Source organism: Rissa tridactyla, chromosome 1 (genome assembly GCF_028500815.1).
Source record: "Rissa tridactyla isolate bRisTri1 chromosome 1, bRisTri1.patW.cur.20221130, whole genome shotgun sequence".
Lineage (NCBI taxonomy): Eukaryota > Metazoa > Chordata > Aves > Charadriiformes > Laridae > Rissa > Rissa tridactyla.
In genome coordinates, this window is record NC_071466.1 from 161,502,921 (window position 1) to 161,521,389 (window position 18,469).

At 43.3% G+C, this 18,469-nt stretch overlaps 1 protein-coding gene across 11 annotated transcripts; it reads left to right on the forward strand.

Moving 5' to 3' along the window:
- Nucleotides 1–2,881: 2,881 nt before the first annotated feature.
- HMGXB4 (HMG-box containing 4) lies at nt 2,882–18,278 on the forward strand. Of its 11 annotated transcripts, XM_054195095.1 has the most exons (12): nt 2,967–3,100; nt 5,322–5,427; nt 6,033–6,181; nt 7,530–7,605; nt 8,546–9,582; nt 9,685–9,720; nt 10,925–11,006; nt 11,513–11,577; nt 11,872–11,977; nt 12,497–12,666; nt 13,888–14,010; nt 15,917–18,278. In XM_054195095.1, the coding sequence occupies exons 2-12, from the start codon at nt 5,397–5,399 to the stop codon at nt 15,959–15,961; spliced, it is 1,920 nt and encodes a 639-aa protein (XP_054051070.1). In that variant the 5' UTR covers nt 2,967–3,100; nt 5,322–5,396; the 3' UTR covers nt 15,962–18,278. The 11 variants fall into 11 exon arrangements, with proteins under 11 accessions (XP_054051123.1, XP_054051129.1, XP_054051060.1 ...); XM_054195085.1 differs by having other exon boundaries at nt 2,918–3,037; nt 8,546–9,720; XM_054195080.1 differs by having other exon boundaries at nt 8,546–9,720.
- The last annotated feature ends 191 nt before the right edge of the window (nt 18,279–18,469 follow it).

The following is an 18,469-nucleotide window of genomic DNA, read 5'->3' on the forward strand; positions in this document are numbered from 1 at the left end:
CCCCTGGCATGTAGGCAAAAGAATGCAAGAAAGTCGGAATAAGCAATATTCTCACAATAGTCTGAGACGGACTGAAGCTACAATTCAGGTCTTAAAAACTATGGGGACAGTTTGATTTTCTGATTCCCCTGCTACGACCTCGTATATTCAAGAGTATGCAAAGAAACAATTCTGTCAGGTGTTAAGGATTTGAAGGGGTTGTGACTCTTAAATTTACTATCAGTATCCTGACATTTTCCCCACCTGACCTGTATAATCTAGGTGTACACTCTAAAGGGAGCCCTGGATTTTCTAGAAAAGGGAAAGGCGAAGCTGCTTGAAAGCACCCAATAAATGCCAGGGATTTGTGCTGGCTGATTCCCTTTATTAGCTCTGAAGAATGGGAATGACTGAAATGAGCTTTTCTGAGCATTTCTGCACTGATGAAAAGTGCGGTAGGAGAGACTACATGTTGTTGTTACTATTACAATTATTATTATTATTATTATTATGATTGTCCTGTGGGAGGAAAGGAACATGAATAGATATCACCAGGGGAAGTCTGAATGATTGGTGCTTCAGTGGCTTTATGTGCAAGTACCATGCTACAGCTCATTTTTGCAAATTCACCTGCAAATTCATTCTCTCGCCTCCACACCCAATCACTGACACAATCTAATACCTACGAACCATCCAGCACTAAAACATTAAACTGCAGGGGAGCTTGAATCCTTTCTCATTCTAGGGTGCAGAATATTAAACATACCATCCCTCCACATTTACTAGCTATCATTATCAAATTCTTGCCATCATCAAATACCAGGCTAATTTAGGCTTTCAATTTTCAAAGCAATCTGTATCCCTGTTCCTTCAGGCTGCACCTAGCCTCTCCCAACCATGCAAATGGCTTATTCTGACTGGCTCGCATTCTGCCTCCACCTGACCCATAGGCCAAGTGCTCCCAGGAGTTAATTGGTGTTTCTATAGTCTCTAACACAAGCAAGAAAGCTGAAGACTATAAAATCCTTGTGACAGGAGCCGTGTTTTTGTTGTACTGTGCAATGCCAAATGGGGTATGGATCCATCACTGAGACCCCTAGAAACATCATCAATAATTGGAGGTGAGGAGCAAGTCGCAGTGGGTTCAACTCCAGCAAGGTGCTGGTCATAAATTTGCAGAGGCACTTGTCCACCTGGGTAACTCCTCCCTGGGTTATGGGTTGGAGGGCAGAGTGATTTTAGAGAGAGTTTCACCAGCTGCAGACATGCATGTGTACATGCGTGACAACATCTTCACAGGCCTTGTGCTCAGCCTAAGGGCTGGTGGGTTTTTACTCTGATGCATTACAACTGCTGCACTTGCAGACATTGATCTGTGCATAGAGGCTGTACCCCTTCACTTTGGATCATACTGTACTTTCACACAGCATAACCAGCATAGGCCTCTATCCTCTTCTAATTCCTCTAAGCCCTACTGTATCACAAATAATTATTGTCACCATTATGTACTTGTTAGGACACAAAAGCATCAGCAGGACCAGAAGGCAGATGTGTATGTGCTGGGGAACCAGGATGTCAGTGATGGGCCAGGTTTCACCTCAGGCATGGCTGGGAACTGTAGTCTGCAGACAGCATGTGACTCTGAGCAGCCTCTGACAAAGAGTCATGTGAGTGTCTGCCGGCATCTAAATAAAAAGAAGACTCCTTCATCAGTGGAGATGATGGGATTTAAGGTAAGAGTTAAATGAGGTTTGTTGAACAGGGACCTCCTGAGTGGTCGGAGTGAAGGCAGGCTAATCTGGTGGGAAAAAGACTTGTCTTTTCTGACTAGGCTGTTTCTTGAGCTTTTTTACCTCTCTCTTGAATCCTCTGCAGTAATGAATGAGCCCTTTAGAAGATGCTGGGAGTAATTTGCCTTTCTCTTGCCTGCCACCTTGGGACAGTTGATTGGAAAGGGTGTGAGGGTTGCACGATGCATTCACAGCCGGTAGCCGAGTGTGCTGCTCAGATATGCTTGTCGGTTCTGGCTGGTCCTGACTCCACCTGTGTGCAGTACATCTACTCAATTCTTCCAGCAATCAGATGGGCTTACAGGAGATCTGCCTGTTCATGTGCACGCACAACTAATCTCATGAAAGTGCTGGCTCTGTAACTGCTTAATAACAGGATTCCACCCTTTCCCATTGACCCGTCGTGACAGGCACAAGCAGCCAACAACTACAAGCCCAGCCAGCTCAGAAATTAGTCTCTTAAAGAAAGGGACAATGACAGAGAGGAAGCTGTGCCGCGACAGTGCAGCACTCGCAGGCTCAGAGGGGCGGTTGTGCTGAAGGCAGGGGGAAGGTGGGCACACACTCTACGCCAGGTGCTGAGGGGCAGAGCCGGGGCCAAGCGCAGGCCCGCTGCCTGCAGCCCACTCGTGTCTCCCACACCTCTGAGGGGGCACACGGCACCCAGGGAACCACGCTGGGCTTCCTGGGGGCTCGGTGGGCGGCCCAGCCCCCAGTGCAAGCAGTAGCGCGTTACAGCCCCTCGCTGGCCCCGGTCCTGCCCCGGGCACTTGCACCAGCGGGGCACCGGGTGGGCGACGGCGGGTAGGCCCCAGACCAGGCCCCGGGGCCGAGCTGCTGGGCAGGCCCCGGCGCATGATATTCCCAACTCCACGCGGGATAGCAGTGGCGTGCTGTGGCGGGGAAGGCTAAATGCGTGGCGGCTGCCGCCCCAAGGCCCTGCCGCCCGGTGCGGGGTGGCGGCTCTGCTCAGTCCCCGGGCAACGGTGCTGCCCGCCCGCCCAGGCCATCGATGCGCTCGGCAATCCCGCACCCCGCCTTCTCCCCCGCCCCGCGGGTGCCACGTTGGATGCGCTCGGCGCTCGTCTAGCTGCCCCTGCTCGCGGCGCCGGGCGGGTGTCCCTTGTCCCCCTCTCCAAGATGGCGGCCGCGGGCTTCGGCGGCGCGGCGGGAAGCGGCGGCGCGGAGTGAGGCGGCCGCGGCACCTCCCCGTTCTGCGGCTGCGGCTCGGTGGGCCCTGTCGCCGCTGGGTGGCCCCGCCACCGGGGGTACGCTCGAGCCTGCAGCAGGGGCGGAGCCGCGGGCTTGGAGTGAGGCCGGAGCCCGCTCGGGTGAGAGGGCACGCGGGCGGCAGCGGGGCGGCCGAAGGCGCTTCAAACGGAGGTGGCGGGCGGGCGGTGGTGGGGCCCCAAGTCCTGAGGGTGTTGACGCGCATGCGCGGGGCTGGGCCGCGGGGTGCCCTGGGGGGCGCGAGAGGGGCCCGACCTGACCTGACCTCGGGTCCGTGTCTGAGGAGGAGCCGGTGCCGACGTTTGGCCCCTCCGCCGCGCTCGGAAGGCCCTCCCGCCCCCTCCGGTCCCGCCAGGTCGCTGGAAATGGGGCAAGGGAGCCTGGCTTGAGCCGCCGCCGCCCCTCGGCTTTCACCCGCCGCGGTCTGTCGCCAGTGGGGTGTGCAGCCTCCCGTGGGGGACCGGAGAACCACGGAGGTCCCTGTGGAGGCCGGGGTGGGGGCTGCAGAAGAGCAGCGCTTGGGCTTGGTCCCGCAAGCGTGTGCGTTAAGGAACGGGAGGCGCGGAGGGAGAGCTTCTCCCCTGAACTTGTGCGATTACTGCTGAAACCGAAGAATTTGAAGCAGGGGAACCTAATTAGGATTTACAGGATGAGACCAGTTAAGGATGTGTTTTGTATCTGCAGGGTTAGAGGTCTAGGTTTTAAGCCCCTTTGGGTGTTATCTACCAACCTTTATACCTGCTAAGCACATAAAATTAAATAAGAGACTAAAAGGTATATGTATAGCTATAAAGAAATCTTAGTTTCTCCAAGTCATCTGTTCATGAATGACTGTCTTCAGCTTTGTTTTGCTGAGCAGTGTCTAGCTTAGGCCCTTGTCCTCTTGAGCACAGTGCTTTAGTATCATGTGTGTTCCCACTGAAGTCCATATGACAGCTCAATATCATGAAATGTTGACAAGATCTGGTTCAAGATTGTGAGCCCACAAGTGGCAAGATGCTCTTTTCTCTTGCAAAGTGCAGCGCTCTATTGCCTATACATATGCAGTGGTCTTGTGTGTATACATAAATTCTGCCTACAAATTGCTGTGCCTGCTATCAACAGTGTATAGTAGTCAGAATACTGGCTTAAAGCATTTTGTGGCAGACAGTTTCCCAAAACCTGAAGAAATAACATGTATTCTTGTGAATTTAAACAGAAACATCTCCTGTGTACCTGCAAACTTGATTTAGTTGGACCTTTGTTGTTTCACTTAAGTTACCACTATAGGATGCATATGTTGTACATTCTCAGCCTCAGCCAATTATTTATAAAATCAAGGTATGTGCAGGGATGTACAAGCACAAGTTCCCTGCTCCCAAGGCACTCAAATGTAACTTCAGTGTGGCAAGATTACTGTGACAGCTAGAATGAACAAGCTGCATGGTCTTTGTCGTTGAATGCTTACACATGTGTGCACATACACACAAACATACAAAATCAGTTAGGTGCAATTGGTTTAGTTGCTTATGAGCAGAGGGTTGATCTTTTAATGTTAAGCTGGTTACTGACTGAAGAAGAAAAGCTGATTACTCTGAGAGAACCAGAATGCAGCTATTCCATAAGGGCTCAGTCCTGCCCTATACCAGTAACTGTGGAACAGAATGACTCAGTCAGAGGAAGCCCGAAACTGGGGGCTGGCAGGGGTTGGGGTGCTACAGAAGGCCTAGTGAAAAGGAGTTCTTTCTTGCATTCCCTCTCCCAGGCTGGGCATTCAGAATGGCTGCAGTGGTAGTGTTGGGAAACGCATCAGAAGGATGCACACCTTCACTACAAAATGTGCAATCCTTTAGTTAAAAAGATTTGAAATTATTCTTTTGTAGTGCAATGATTTCTGCCTGATTCCTTCTTTTTCCTTCACTTCATCTGAGATTCAAGGGTTTGAAATCTCTCTTTAAACATCCCGATCTTTGCTACAGTGGCTCCTGACAAAAAATGGCTTTGACACAAGCTTGGGTGCGGTTTTGTGTGTTATGAAAATCAAACTTATCTGTCTTCTCACCCGCTTTCTATTTTTGTAAATAAATTGCTTCAGCAATTTGGAGATTTTACAAGGGAAGAGGTGGTCCTTTATATCTTTAAAATAATAGAAGAACAACTTCCAATTTAATTTAAAAAAAATATTCTGTCGAGGCTGAAGAGTGAGCGTGAACCAACCAGAAGGTAGACTGCTTTCCTTTCCCACTGTCTTCCAGAGAATCTTCACTTGGTTCAGAGGAAGTATCCCATTTTACATCGTGATTCTTCTTTATGGGAGGGTTATTTTCATTCTCTGTTTCTCAGACCTTTTCCTGTAGATGGGAACGGGGGAAGGAGCCCAGACGTGGCAACACATTCTCAGGCTCCTGCAGGACCACCATGGCTTATGATGACTCCAAGAAGAAAGAAGGTATGACTGCTTCATAATCTCAGAGGGAGTTGCCAAAAAAAAAAAAAAAAAAAAAGGGTACCCTCTGCAGCCTTTGCCAGGCCATGCAGTCAGAGTGGGAAAGGAAGCTAGTGTGCTGTGGAGCCCTTAAATTTAACCTGGCCAAGTTGCTGGAGGATCCCAAGCCCTTGACTTCCATGTGTAAAGTACTGGGATTAGAATTTGAGAGAAACGGGTGGTATTTCCTAACATAAACACCTTGATTGGTAACTCTGCCACTGCAGCCTTTCTTCTCCCTGCCAGGTCAATGGAATGGGAAACCAGGGGTGAGGTTATATTTAGTCATGGTAACGTTTCTAGGCCCAGTTGTCTTTAGGAAGAAATAAATATACAAGGGTTAGAAATGAGATCTTGAGTGATTGTATTACAGCATTAGAGCACTGAGCCCCATCACTGTGATTGGAGAGTACAGATTGTTATTTTTTATGCCCCTGTGCTTGTTGGGTTTTGTGCATCACTCTGTGCCAGTGTCCACTGTTGTCTTGTTTTGTGCATAGTCCGCATTTCTGTCATTCCTTAATGAGGTATTTCATTTCTTCCTTTTTCCCATTTCACATAAATCTTAGAGTTCCTAGAGAGTGACCGAAGTGTTGATGACGTGGGGCTGGCAACTGGCAGGATACAGCGAGAGAAAAAGCGCTCTTACAAGGATCTGCTGCAAGAGGAAGACGAGATAGCAACTCAGGTCAGGAAGCCCTCAGAGAAAAGGTGGAAGGTATAAGGATATGTGTAAAGCTAGTGATGGAATTGGATCAATGGGTTTCTTGCTCTTTTTTATATAGAAATGCATGTAGAAGACAGCAAGAGCAGCTAATCGTGTCCTATACTGTTCAGTAACTTTCCTGGGGAAAAGGAGGGGGTCGGTCCCAACTGCAACTGATTCTGATTTTTCTGGCCTCAGAAAATAGGGTAGTAGGATGCTGTCATAGTCTTGATGTAGAACCTTGCACGTCATAAGATAGCATGAATAACTTTTTACGCACACACTCAAAGGGAAAAAAAAGATTTTTGGAATTTATGGTTGTATAAATAGCCAGCAAAGGATGAATATAATGTTAACTGATGCACTGTTGTCTTCCTGATTCTGCAGACAGCCCGAAACGATAGCTCTTGAGAGGTATGAACTTGCCCTATTCACCTCTTTGGGGCCTTAACTCTGAAATCACATAGTGACAACTTAAGTTTCTTTAAAGCTTTCCTCTTTGAGCTAAAATTTCTGCTGTTAGCTCAAAGGTGAATCTTGTGATTATTATTTTTTTTTAATCTGGAAAAGAAGTTCTAGTTTAAAATGAAAATCTTCTATCGTGCAGATGGGATTCTGTAGAGGAGCTTCATTTTCAGACCATAAATTGGTCAAGAGACAAATAATAATTAGATGACATGACATATTAAGGACAATTTTTTCGCCCATCATTTTAATTGTCACCTCTCTGTACCTCCTTTCACTTCTTTTATCTTTTTCAGCATATTAAACATGAACTGCTCACCTTCATTTTCAAGGCTTGACAGCCTATGTATGCATGCTTAGTTATTTCTTAGCTTTATTAAGAGGTAGATGTCTGTCTTTTACAAACTCATCAGCTGATCTCCAAGTGCTGGCTTTCATTGCCCATTTCTTAACACTTTCAAATGTGCTTTTTCAAGTTTTCTTGTGTATTGCTCCTCTCACTTGGGGGGAGCTCCCTGTAGAGATCTGTCTTTCAATTTCCTTGTAGCCCTGTTGTGCTGCAGTGCCTACAGAAAGCTTGATGCCAGTTAGGTGGCTGATGTGCTGAAACCAATCCTGACTAATACCATCTTTTGTGTTATCCCACCTATCTGTACCATGCTTTTTGTCTCTTACCTTAAACCTACACTGTGGGCTCTTGGGGACAAAGTATGTTTCCTTTGCTTGTTTCAGCACCTAGAATAACTATCCTGGTTCATACCTAGAGTTCCTTGATGTTACACTAATACAAATAACTCTTGATATCTCCTACAAATTATTATCTATGTCAGTAGCCTATGTGAATCTCATATTATTTCCTTCTTGTTTGTCAGCAATGTTTTTCTTCTTATTCTAGGACAGTGAGCTTTTTCCGGGGACAGAACCTCACAAAAAGAAGAGAAAGCACTCCTCCGATGAGTTCTGCTACAGAGGTGAGATAATAATCAAGCAGGTCAGGGGCCCAGCAGATCATGACTTTGATGAAACGATGCTGTTAAACCAGTGTCATCAAGCTTTGTGGTTAGCACTTTATAGAGGGAGAGTACATCAACCTGTCTTAGGACATGTAATAACAAACCTGACACTGATCAGCACCAGACAGCAGAAGATTAGAGAATGATATTTTCAGAGTCTAGTTTAACAAGTTGCCATCGTTGAGGGTAGAGATCTTCCACCCCCTTGTCATTGACAAGTTGTAGTTTTCTAATCTATGCCTTCCCTTCTGGCATTTGCATTTCTTTTTTCCCTATTGCATTACAAACTGTAATTTTACTTGCAGATAGTATTACTTTCTCTGAAATTCTAAAAATAGAATGCATCAGGTTGAAAAATAAATGTTTTGGGGTTCAGTTTAAATATAGAAACATTATTCTCACAATTAGTAAGCAGGCCAGAAATTGACAATTCTGTTCATAAAAGCTTAACAGGTTTAAGATTTATTTCTGGCCCAATGAAAAGGGAAAGCTAAGCTGAAATTTCATCAAAATCTATTTTCAGAATGAAGAAGCTTGTGTTTTCAGTTCGTTGGTCTCACGTTGGCTAAAATTGTCACAAAAAACTTGTAATTTCAGGCTCAGTAAGATACATTTCCGTCAAAATGTGTTATTTCACAATAGGTTACAGAGTTTGACAAAACTTCAAGAGCTTTCCTACTCTGTCTTCCTGCCTTAAATTGTTTGATCAGCTCAGGTGTTACCAGTAAGGCTGTGCTGAGCTGGCTACAAGCTTCACAGATCTTCTGTCTAATCCAGGTTGTAAATCTGTTAGCTGTAATCATAAATCTTACGGGATTCCCACTTCACTTCTTTGGGCTAATGTAATTCCGTCTTTAATGGGATCACCTTGATGTACATTTATCTTGATCTTTTTCAGGTGTTTCGCCTTTGGATCTACCATCAAAGAAGAAGAAAAAAGCAGTTTCTAGCCCATCCTCAGCTGATACAACCATGGATTTACTCAAGGCTATCACCTCACCTTTGGCCACAAGCTCAAAGTCTTCAAAGAAGATGTCTGAAAAATCATCTCACTCTTCCTCAGGCCATTCCGAAAGCAAAAAGGAGCACCACAAGAAGAAGCTGAGTGGGAGCAGTGGGGAGCACTCGGTGGATGATGGCAGCTTCCACAAATCTAAAAAAATGAAACCTCTCTATGTCAACACAGAGACACTTACTCTTCGTGAACCTGATGGCTTGAAGATGAAGCTCATTCTTTCACCGAAAGAGAAAAGTAGTGCGGCAGATGATGATTCTTTCTCCTACTCTTCAGCACCAGCAGCTGCAAAGAAATCTTCAAAGAAATCAGCTCGAGATGAGCAAGGCTCATTCCTGCTGGGTCATGAACTACAGAGCTTCCTGAAGTCATCCCGGAAGAAGCACAAACCACCTTCAGACTCGCATCCACCTTCTGAGAGTTTTGGTGCTGACTCCTCCCTTTTTTCAGAGAGCCATGGGAGCGAGTATGAAATTTCAGGTATGGATGCACCACCAGAATCTGGTTCCTCTTCTGGTGGGGAGTTGGAGGCTGGAGAGCTAGTGATAGATGACTCCTACCGGGAAATCAAGAAGAAGAAGAAGTCAAAAAAAAGTAAGAAGAAGAAAGACAAGGAGAAACACAGAGAGAAGAAGCACTCTAAGTCTAAAAAGAGTTCTGGGCACGCTCCCGTGACAGTAGCGGAAGTAACAGTGTCACCACCACCTCCTCCCAGTACCCCCTATGTTCTTCCTCCACCTCCTTCTGCTGTTTTTCACTCAGATGGTCAAGGTGAGAAGAGGAGGAAAAAAGAAGACAAGGAGAAGGACAAAGCTGAGAAATGGGAAAAGGAAAGAGAAAAGGAAAAGGAAAGAGAAAGAGAAAAGGAAAAGGAAAGAGAAAGAGAAAAGGAAAGAGAAAAGGAAAGAGAAAGAGAAAAGGAAAGAGAAAGAGAAAAAGAAAAAGAAAAAGAAAAGGAAAGAGAAAGAGAAAAGGAAAGAGAAAAAGAAAAAGAAAAGGAAAGAGAAAGAGAAAAGGAAAGAGAAAGAGAAAGAGAAAAGGAAAGAGAAAGAGAAAAAGTAAGGAAAAACTGGAGGGAAAATAGAAATTGGGTGATGGGTAATGGTGAATTAGGCACTCCATTACAAAGGCATGTTAAATTGAAACAGAAAGATAACTAATACCAGGATCGATGGTTTCCCTGAAGCATGTTTGGAAAAATGTGTCAGCCACTGTGATTTCTGTTTGTAGCAGAAGGAATATATATCATTCTGGTTTTGTGGCACATGCAATCTTTAGCTGATAGAGGTTCTTTGAAAAGATTATACTTAATTTGCTTGATACAGGTTATATACCAAGCACAACTGCATCATTTTCTAAGGTAACCAGTTCTAGCTATCACCAGACGGACTTTTGGACTAGTGATCTGGTCCATCATTCCAGTGTCTGTAAAAAGGAATCAAGCTCTAACCTGAAAAGTGAAGATATTTACTCATTTACTCATTTCAAATGAAATTCTAATTCTTACAGCCAGTTTTGTCCTGTACTCATAAATTCAGTTTTCCATGGTTAATGTATAAAAATATGAATAGGAGAAATTGTTGCTAGCATATGAATGAGTTTACAGGTGATGTAACTGTTGCTGTGTAAGTATATAAATGGGGAAAAGCAGTTTCTGTGTGTTCAGATAGATAAGAGTGGGTTTGTGTTAGGAAATGGACAGACGTAGCCCAAACTTGTTCAGCCATTATTCTGTTCTATTGGGTAAGTTTTCTCCAATCATAGCACGGCAACTGTTTATGCCTCTGCTGTCAATGTATTTATACTGTCTGTTTTCCTGCCAATTTGAAGTGTTTTGTAAGGATGCAAGGAGTGGAACAAAACATTATGATGAGGACTCAATTGTTTTGACAGATCTATAATAGGTACTGTCAATGCTATGACAGATAACTTTTTAAAAAATATTTTAAGTTTTAAAACTGAAATATATAACAGAGGTGTATGTTGATCCTGGATTTAGAATAGCAGGTTGTTGTAACTTACGAATGAAATGTATTGATAGAGTTATTGCAAGATAAGCCTTATACTAAGACTGGTTCGGGCTGGTTCCTGTGTTTTCATAAACGCTAAATTCAGCCAGAACATGTAAAATACTGTTTTTTAGGTTCCTGATCTAAGCACTACATCTTTCTTTAAGTCTTCAATAAATGCCAAATTCTTATTACATTCGAGTAGGTCTCATCGTAATTACAAATCTTTGTTTCCTTTTCTTCTTCTGACTAGCCAAAGAAGAAAAACATGTCTGCCTATCAAGTGTTCTGTAAGGAATATCGTACAACTATTGTGTCTGAGCACCCTGGAATAGGTGAGAGTACTCTGACCTTCTCTTCACTTGATTATACACCAGTTGGATTAATTATCAGAACACATTGTCTCCGTTTCACACCAACCGCTTAATTTTGACAGAATGCAAAGAATCTGCCAATTTTCTTTGAGTAAGAGGTGGCAAAGGGGACAAGAGTAGATTTCACGATTTGATTTCATTGCCTTTTAACCAAGCTGTGAATCTGGATAAAGAAATTGTTAGCTCTTTCTTTCTTTACTTAAAGAGTTGCCTTCATTGTGTCACTTTCCTGTATGTACATGTGTGACTTCGTATTTCCAGTATCAGCTTTTTTCATTTTTAACAGTACTGGGAATGCATACTGGCAGTCATTTTCAGGACAGCGTGGAGAGTTCCAGTTGTGGAATGGGTTGCTTCCGAAATGTGTATGCATGGGACAGTAGATTTCCCATGTTGTCTGCATGATTTTATGGTTTCATTTGTTGTAAACATTTGTTTTAAACATTTTTCTTCTTTCCTTCTGCCAGATTTTGGAGAACTAAGTAAAAAACTGGCAGAAGTGTGGAAACAGCTACCTGAGAAGGATAAACTGGTGAGTGTGTGTGAGATTTTTTTATAAAATGATTTCTGTAAACGAGGTGCTTAGGTCAGAGCATGCTGGCAGCATTGCCACCATACCTTGAAAAATGCTACCTATGTCCCCAAAGTACGTAAAGGTGGAAAGTATGGAAGCCTTGCCCTTGCGATCATAAAAGCATCTGTTTTCTTCTCATGGTATTGCTTCACCAGTTAGCTATGTAATATCATTCTGCCTCCAGGTCCTGGCATCAGGTAACAGAATTACCTAATGTTATGAATCTCTCTTTTCATACCATGGTAACTGCAGATCTGGAAACAGAAAGCTCAGTATCTCCAACACAAGCAGAATAAAGCAGAGGCCACCACTGTGAAGAGAAAGGCATCGTCTTCAGACGGTGCACCAAAAATAAAAGGTAATTGTTGCACTTTATTTGCTCTGGTCTTTTTCTTGGTCAGGAAAGGTAGTGTTGCCTGTGGAACAAAGAACAAAGGTCCTTTCCTGCTTCACACCCTACCTGCTTTCTCACAAGGCTCAAAATCTATATCATCTTATAACTCAAAAAATTTTTTTCTGTGAGAGCAAGAATGATATCGGCATTTTTCAAGATTTCATTGTCTAATTCGTAGAATGGTATTGTTTTATCAGTTTAGGGATTGAAATGTAAAATAAGAAGAGGCAGAAGGGAAGTTCTAGTGGGATTAGTTTGCTGCCAGAGGAAAAAGGGTTAGTTTTGGCTTGGCATCTCTGTTTACCAAATCTCCCAAATTGCATTCAGCTGAGGTAGATGCTTTGGACACATAGAAGGAAACTTTTTACTCCAGAAACCACAGGACCAGGCCCACATAACTAATTAAGCATCCCATGTGTTTGAGATATGAACTTTACAAGAATGAAAGAAGAGAATATGGAGTTGTAATTTGTACGTTTCCAGCTTCTCCAACAGGAGTGATTTCCCCTCATAAGAAATCCCCTACCAGCACTGTGGTGGTGTCTTCCTCACCAGCCAAACTCCCCGAGACAGATCCTATTGATGTAGCTGCACACTTGCAGTTGCTGGGTGAATCTCTGAGCCTCATTGGACACAGACTGCAGGAAACAGAGGTGAGTCTGTAACCAGCGATGTCACAGTGATGTCATGTAATCTGCACACAGGATTGGGGGGGTTTACTTTTTTATTTTACTTAAAAGTTTAACCAATGCTTTTCTGTTAGGAGGAGAAATTAGAGACGGCATGTTGTGTTTCTTTGATGCATTGCTCTTTGTTTTCAGTGAAATAAAAAGCTTTGTTTGTCAGTAAACAGTAGGCATCAAAGAAAGACAGTTCCTTTGCAGCTCTAGGTCCTAGAAGGCGATTCTAAGTTCAGCAAACTCTTCAGTCTTTTCTTACTGTATGTTCACCTTGGATCTGGTACTTCCTTGCTGTCTTTGCCAGTATCTGGTTCAGTTTCTGTCTCAAGCCTTCTTAGAAAACCATCAGTCTTTACCAAGATGTTTTTTGCATATCCTGTTGTTTTCTGGCAGTATCATATTGCCAGTGGTTTCGATAGGGGCTACTATTGTTTCAGTTTACCCGGTAATATAGAAGATATCATATTTTAATGGTTTCCTACTGTTAAACGGTAGTGATTCTATGCATGCACACACAGGCACGCACACACAGGCATGCACTTTCAGAACTCAGCCCAGCCTGTAAGGAGAACACGTCTTTGGCTCAAATAGTATCATCAAATTTTATGGCTAGCGTGATCATCTCATCCCACTATACTTGCTTGTTTTATCAGCAGTAAAATAGATGTTCTTGCATTTTGTTTCTGGTGTGGATGATTGAGGTCATTCTTCAGAAGAACAACCAGAGTAAAATCTCCCCTTTACAGAAATGCACACAAACAGATTCCATTTCCTGAAAGTATATCAATATCTAAAGCATTTGTTACAGACTTAGCATTTCTTTAGACTTCAATAATAAAACAACTTTTGTCTTTAGGACTCTCGCAGTTAACAAAATAGATGGGACAAAATGCCAAAGAAATTACATTACAAAAAATTGTGGAATTGTTTTATGCAACTGACAACTTTCTGACCTTTTCTGTTGTTCCCTACTTTTTTCCTACACCAGTATGTTGCCTACTGAATTCTTACATTTTTTGAGTCAGCAGTCTCTTGAAAGCTCATGGCATAGTTTTGTTACTGTGTTAATAATGAAAGTCACTAGAGGAGCTCAAGAGTGAAGATACTGTATCTGCATGAGAATCAATACAGTTGTGAAAGAACCGTAATTTCTGCTACTCATCCCTATCCAATTTTTTCTTTCCTTACTTCCAGGGAATGGTGGCTGTTTCAGGAAGTTTGTCAGTACTTCTAGATTCAATCATCTGTGCTTTGGGCCCGTTAGCGTGTCTGACCACGCAACTGCCCGAGCTGAATGGCTGCCCTAAGCACGTTTTGGTGAGTTCCTTGTGGTTGTTTCCGTTCTAGCACTGTTAATTTCAGTAGAGTCCAGCTAGAGTTTTTTGGTGAATCAATCTTATGATGTGATTATAATTCCAGTGCAATAAGAAAATGGTCTTGCTCATACACTTTTATAGAGAAATATGTCTTGAAATTCTTTCAGATGCTACTGTTGTACTGTGCAACTTTTTTTTTCCCAGAGGCAACTGACCTAATATTTATAGCATTGATTGCAGTTCTAGTGACTGAATCAGTCTATCTGAATCAATGCGCCTGTACACATATCTGTATTTTTGAAAGTTCAAATTTTCCCTAAAAATAAAAAGCACCTTGTAGCTGCCCTCTATCACACAATCTGTTTTTCCTTTAGTAGCATAAAAAATAACTTGTGATCTCAGGATTCCTAATGTGATTGAGTAGAGGCTTTTACACATGCCTGTAACCTTCTTCAAGGAAAGAAAAATAGTCTCTGTTTTAAGGAACTGCATAACTACAGGTTCTTTTACAGTTTGAGCTACGCTTAATATTGAGCCCTGATTTAGCAGCAGCTTGTGGAGTCCATGTAGCACGATGTGGACATAGATGAAGATCAGGAGTCATACCTCCAACAGGAGACATGAATAAAGCAGCAGAGAGGAGCAGAAACGCAAAATAAATCTGTAGTCCACAAAAATTAAGAGATTAAAACCAAATCTGGCAGAGAGAAATGGCATGTTATATCAGGGCAGCCCAAACATTGATTCATTCTGAGAATGGGCTATTGACAACAACAACAAAGTTGACAGTTTAGGCTGTGAGCTCCCACAAACTGGCTGCCTGCACAAAAGCTGAGTCAGCGGGGTGTTCCCATCCTAAGCCATGGAAAAACATCCTATGCTTTTTTTCCTTCTTGCTTGCCAAGTGCATTCAGAGCAATGACACCACATGACTCATGGTACATCTATTGTAAACTTGATCAACTTATTGTTGTAAGGGGCAGTGGAGCTTTTGGTGGATTAAGGCACTTAGTCTTCACTTCTGAAAACTGGTATTCAGACTTGATAATAAATGAATTGTTCTGATTTTTACCATCAGATACATAACAACAGTGGTATTTTAAGACGGATAAAATTGTCAGTGATCGTGTTGCATGTAGGGTGCAATTTAGCTATTCAGTCAGTAGGTGGCATTGATAGATACTAGAATCGCAACTGGTGCAGCTCCAGCTTCTCTGTCTTCAGCAACTAAAAGGTGGTTTTCCTAAGGCCTTCTTCAGCCGTCCAGCCACAGGCTTGAGCTTACTGAAATACTGCATTTGAAGAATATACAGATATTCTGCTGGGTCTTGTTTTCTGATGTGCACGAGAAGGACTGTTACTCTCAGAATTGTATCACGTTTTGCAAGGAAAACTGGAGGGCACTTTTTCCACATCTGATACCCTGTTAGTGGGTGAATTTGGGGGTTTTTCTTTTACTTTTACATTATAGAATTTCATCAAGGACTTATGAGTGTAAAGTCAAGTAGTATTTTTTTTTTATATGCTACAACTTTGATTGCCTTGCTCAAGTCCTTCATCACTAGTGTTTCCTGTGGTTGATGTGATATGGTCGATGTGGCTTGTTTCAAATTCAGAGATAGAGTATGGGGTTTGTAAGGAGGAGGTCACTTAAGGAAAGCCTCAAGCATTTTCATTTTTTCCAGGTAATTACAAATACTGAGGCTACCTTTATGTTTAGTTAACTTACATTTCCAAAAATGTGAAAATAAGCCTAGCAGTGGTCATGATGGCTAGGCAGATTTGGTTGTCTTATCATATGATAACTTGTAAGACAAGTGAACGTGCTTAGTACGCTCGTCTGTGTCATTTTTTAAGGATTTTGAGTCGTTACCTGACACTAAAAAATACTGAATTTCTTTTCCCAGTCAAACACACTAGACAACATCGCCTACATCATGCCTGGACTTTGATGGGAAAGGATCCTGGGATGTACTCAGCCTCTGCATAACTGACTTGTGTACATACGCACTACACCGGCACTCCCAAAGGGCTCTGTGTGTAGGGTTTTAAAGTTTTGTATCTGTATAGTATATACATAGGATTGTAACTATTTGACTTCTATTTTATGAAAAGTTGTGAAGTTAAGCTGAGAAAACCCTTTTGTGTCAGTGGGTGAAATGTCCGCCAATCTGAAAGTATTTTGTATGAAGAATTCAGAAAGCTTTTGAGATACTCGCCTTAAATTCAGATCATCTAGTGGGGGAAGCAGCCAGAGAATGAACTTACTGATATAAAGAAAAAAATGTCACCATGAGAGGGGTCATTGAAACAGGTGGCCCAGAGAGGTTGTTGACTCTCTGTCCTTGATGATATTCAAAAACTGAATGAGCAGCCTGCTGTAGTTCGACTTTCTTTAAACAGGGGGATGGACCAGATGACCTCCTGATATCCCTTCTAGCCTAAAGTATTCTGATATTCTATGGGCAGGTAGAGATGATAATATATTTTGGACCAAGGAGTAGAACTGAACTTTTCACCAGCCCTGTGTCTAACTGCTTTTCAGTTTAAAATGTAGTGCTTGAGAGGGAAGCTGGAAAGCTGATCAAAGATACAGAGCTCTTCCAACCCTCCCCCACCTTCAGTCAGTAATAACTGAAAGTTGTCAGCATCGTCTGGCTGGTCTGGTAGCTGGCATTTGAAGTAAAATGGGAAATGGCAATGAATTTCATCTTTTCTTGTGGACTTGCACCCAAATTGTCATTAGCACGATATATCAACCAACTGCATTGGCTTGAGAAAATGAACCTCCTGTTGATTTTTCCAGAGCACCGTCAGGCTGTTTTGATGGAGAAGAGCGTGGAAGCAGATGGGAAAAACTGGGATTGCTTCCGCCCATCTTGGACCCATTTAGTGAACGGGTTTCTGAGATCGCTTATCCCCCATCCCTTTCAGCAGCGGTATTGAAAGAGCCATGGTGCTGCTGTGAGGCAGTGACTAATGACTGGTTGGAAGCAGTTACGGCTGAGTAAGGCACACGTGGGTTGATTGGACCGATTCCCCTTCCTTCCAGCCACGTACTTGGTGTTTGGTTTTTTGCTCCTCTGGAAGAGGAGCCGCAGGAGAGCACTTGATTCTCATATAGGCTTTTGTGTGTCTGTATGTACGTGTACGTGGTGTTCATATCATATGTATTTAACTTTTACTAGTATCTGTAACAGATTTTAATTTATCCTGTATATTTCTGTGTGTGTATATATATATATATACATAATTTAAAAGCAAAAATCCCTCCCTCCACCAACAGCGCGTGGAAAATATGAATCAAGTTTGCCTCACCCCAATTCCTGCAGGAATGCGTAGTAGTAAGCATTGGCATCGCATGGGGAAACACCAGGAAGATTTTTAACTGTTTGTAGAAACAGGCTACCTTGTGAAGGTAGGTAAAACAACTGGAATAAAATCTGACTCTAGCCTTTCCAGCCTTATAAAAGTTCTAAAACGACAGAAGAGCATTTTTATGCTTCCAGGCTGAAGCCTAGCTTCTGTTTTTCAGGGTGGTTGCAAGTGAGCTGTCCCTCATTGTGGCTGAGCCCCAAATCACATTTAAATTAAATCCTCGGGTGTACAGGAGGGTTTTTCTCCCCGTTCCTCTTTGCTGTGCATTCCCCCGCTGTGCCTGGACGAGGCAAGTCTGTCTCTTACGGAGCTTTTCTCAGCGCAGCCTTAGGTTTTTCTCGATCAGTCAGTGCAGGAGGCAGAAGGCTCTCAGACCACCACACAGGTTCTCAGCCCGAGCCTCGGCCCAAAGCCCACATATTTCAACAATGTACGATGAATCCCAGTTGAGCTTGGAACTGGGAAGGGCCCAGGAGGGCGACAGTCTGATTCTGCTTGGGATCCTGGCCCGGACTAAAGCATCTGCTGTTGGGAGCGTCACAAAATCACTGGCTCTTTCCAGCCCTTTGCAGTCGGGAGCAGCCTGGTGACAGGGTATCCGCTCTCCGAAGAACCAAAGGGGATCAGCTTCAGCTTGGGCATCCCTACAACGGAAAAACTCTTTGAAGAGTTTGACAAACACACACACAACCCTGCTGTATTGTATTTTTATTTAAAAATTTGTACACTTTGTATAATCCGTATCTTGTGGTATTTGGTACTAGAGGGAAAACTTTGGCAAGATTTAGCAGTTTTTATATTTTTGTTATTTCCTTGCTGTGTGATCCAGGTTACAGTTATACAAAAAAACGTTTTTGTACTGTACTTACAATATATTTTTTTTTTTTAACATTTGGAGTACTGTTATCATTCCTGGCATGCACCCGTGCTTTCCGCAGCGGCCGTTACTGCCGATATTTCCGTTACTGCCGGAACGTGTTCCTCGGCAAAACGCGTCCGATCCTAAATTCGTTAAAAGGCGCCGGGTATGCGGGCGAGCCCTGCCCTTCCCCGTACCGCCGCTCACACAAACCGGCGCCTCG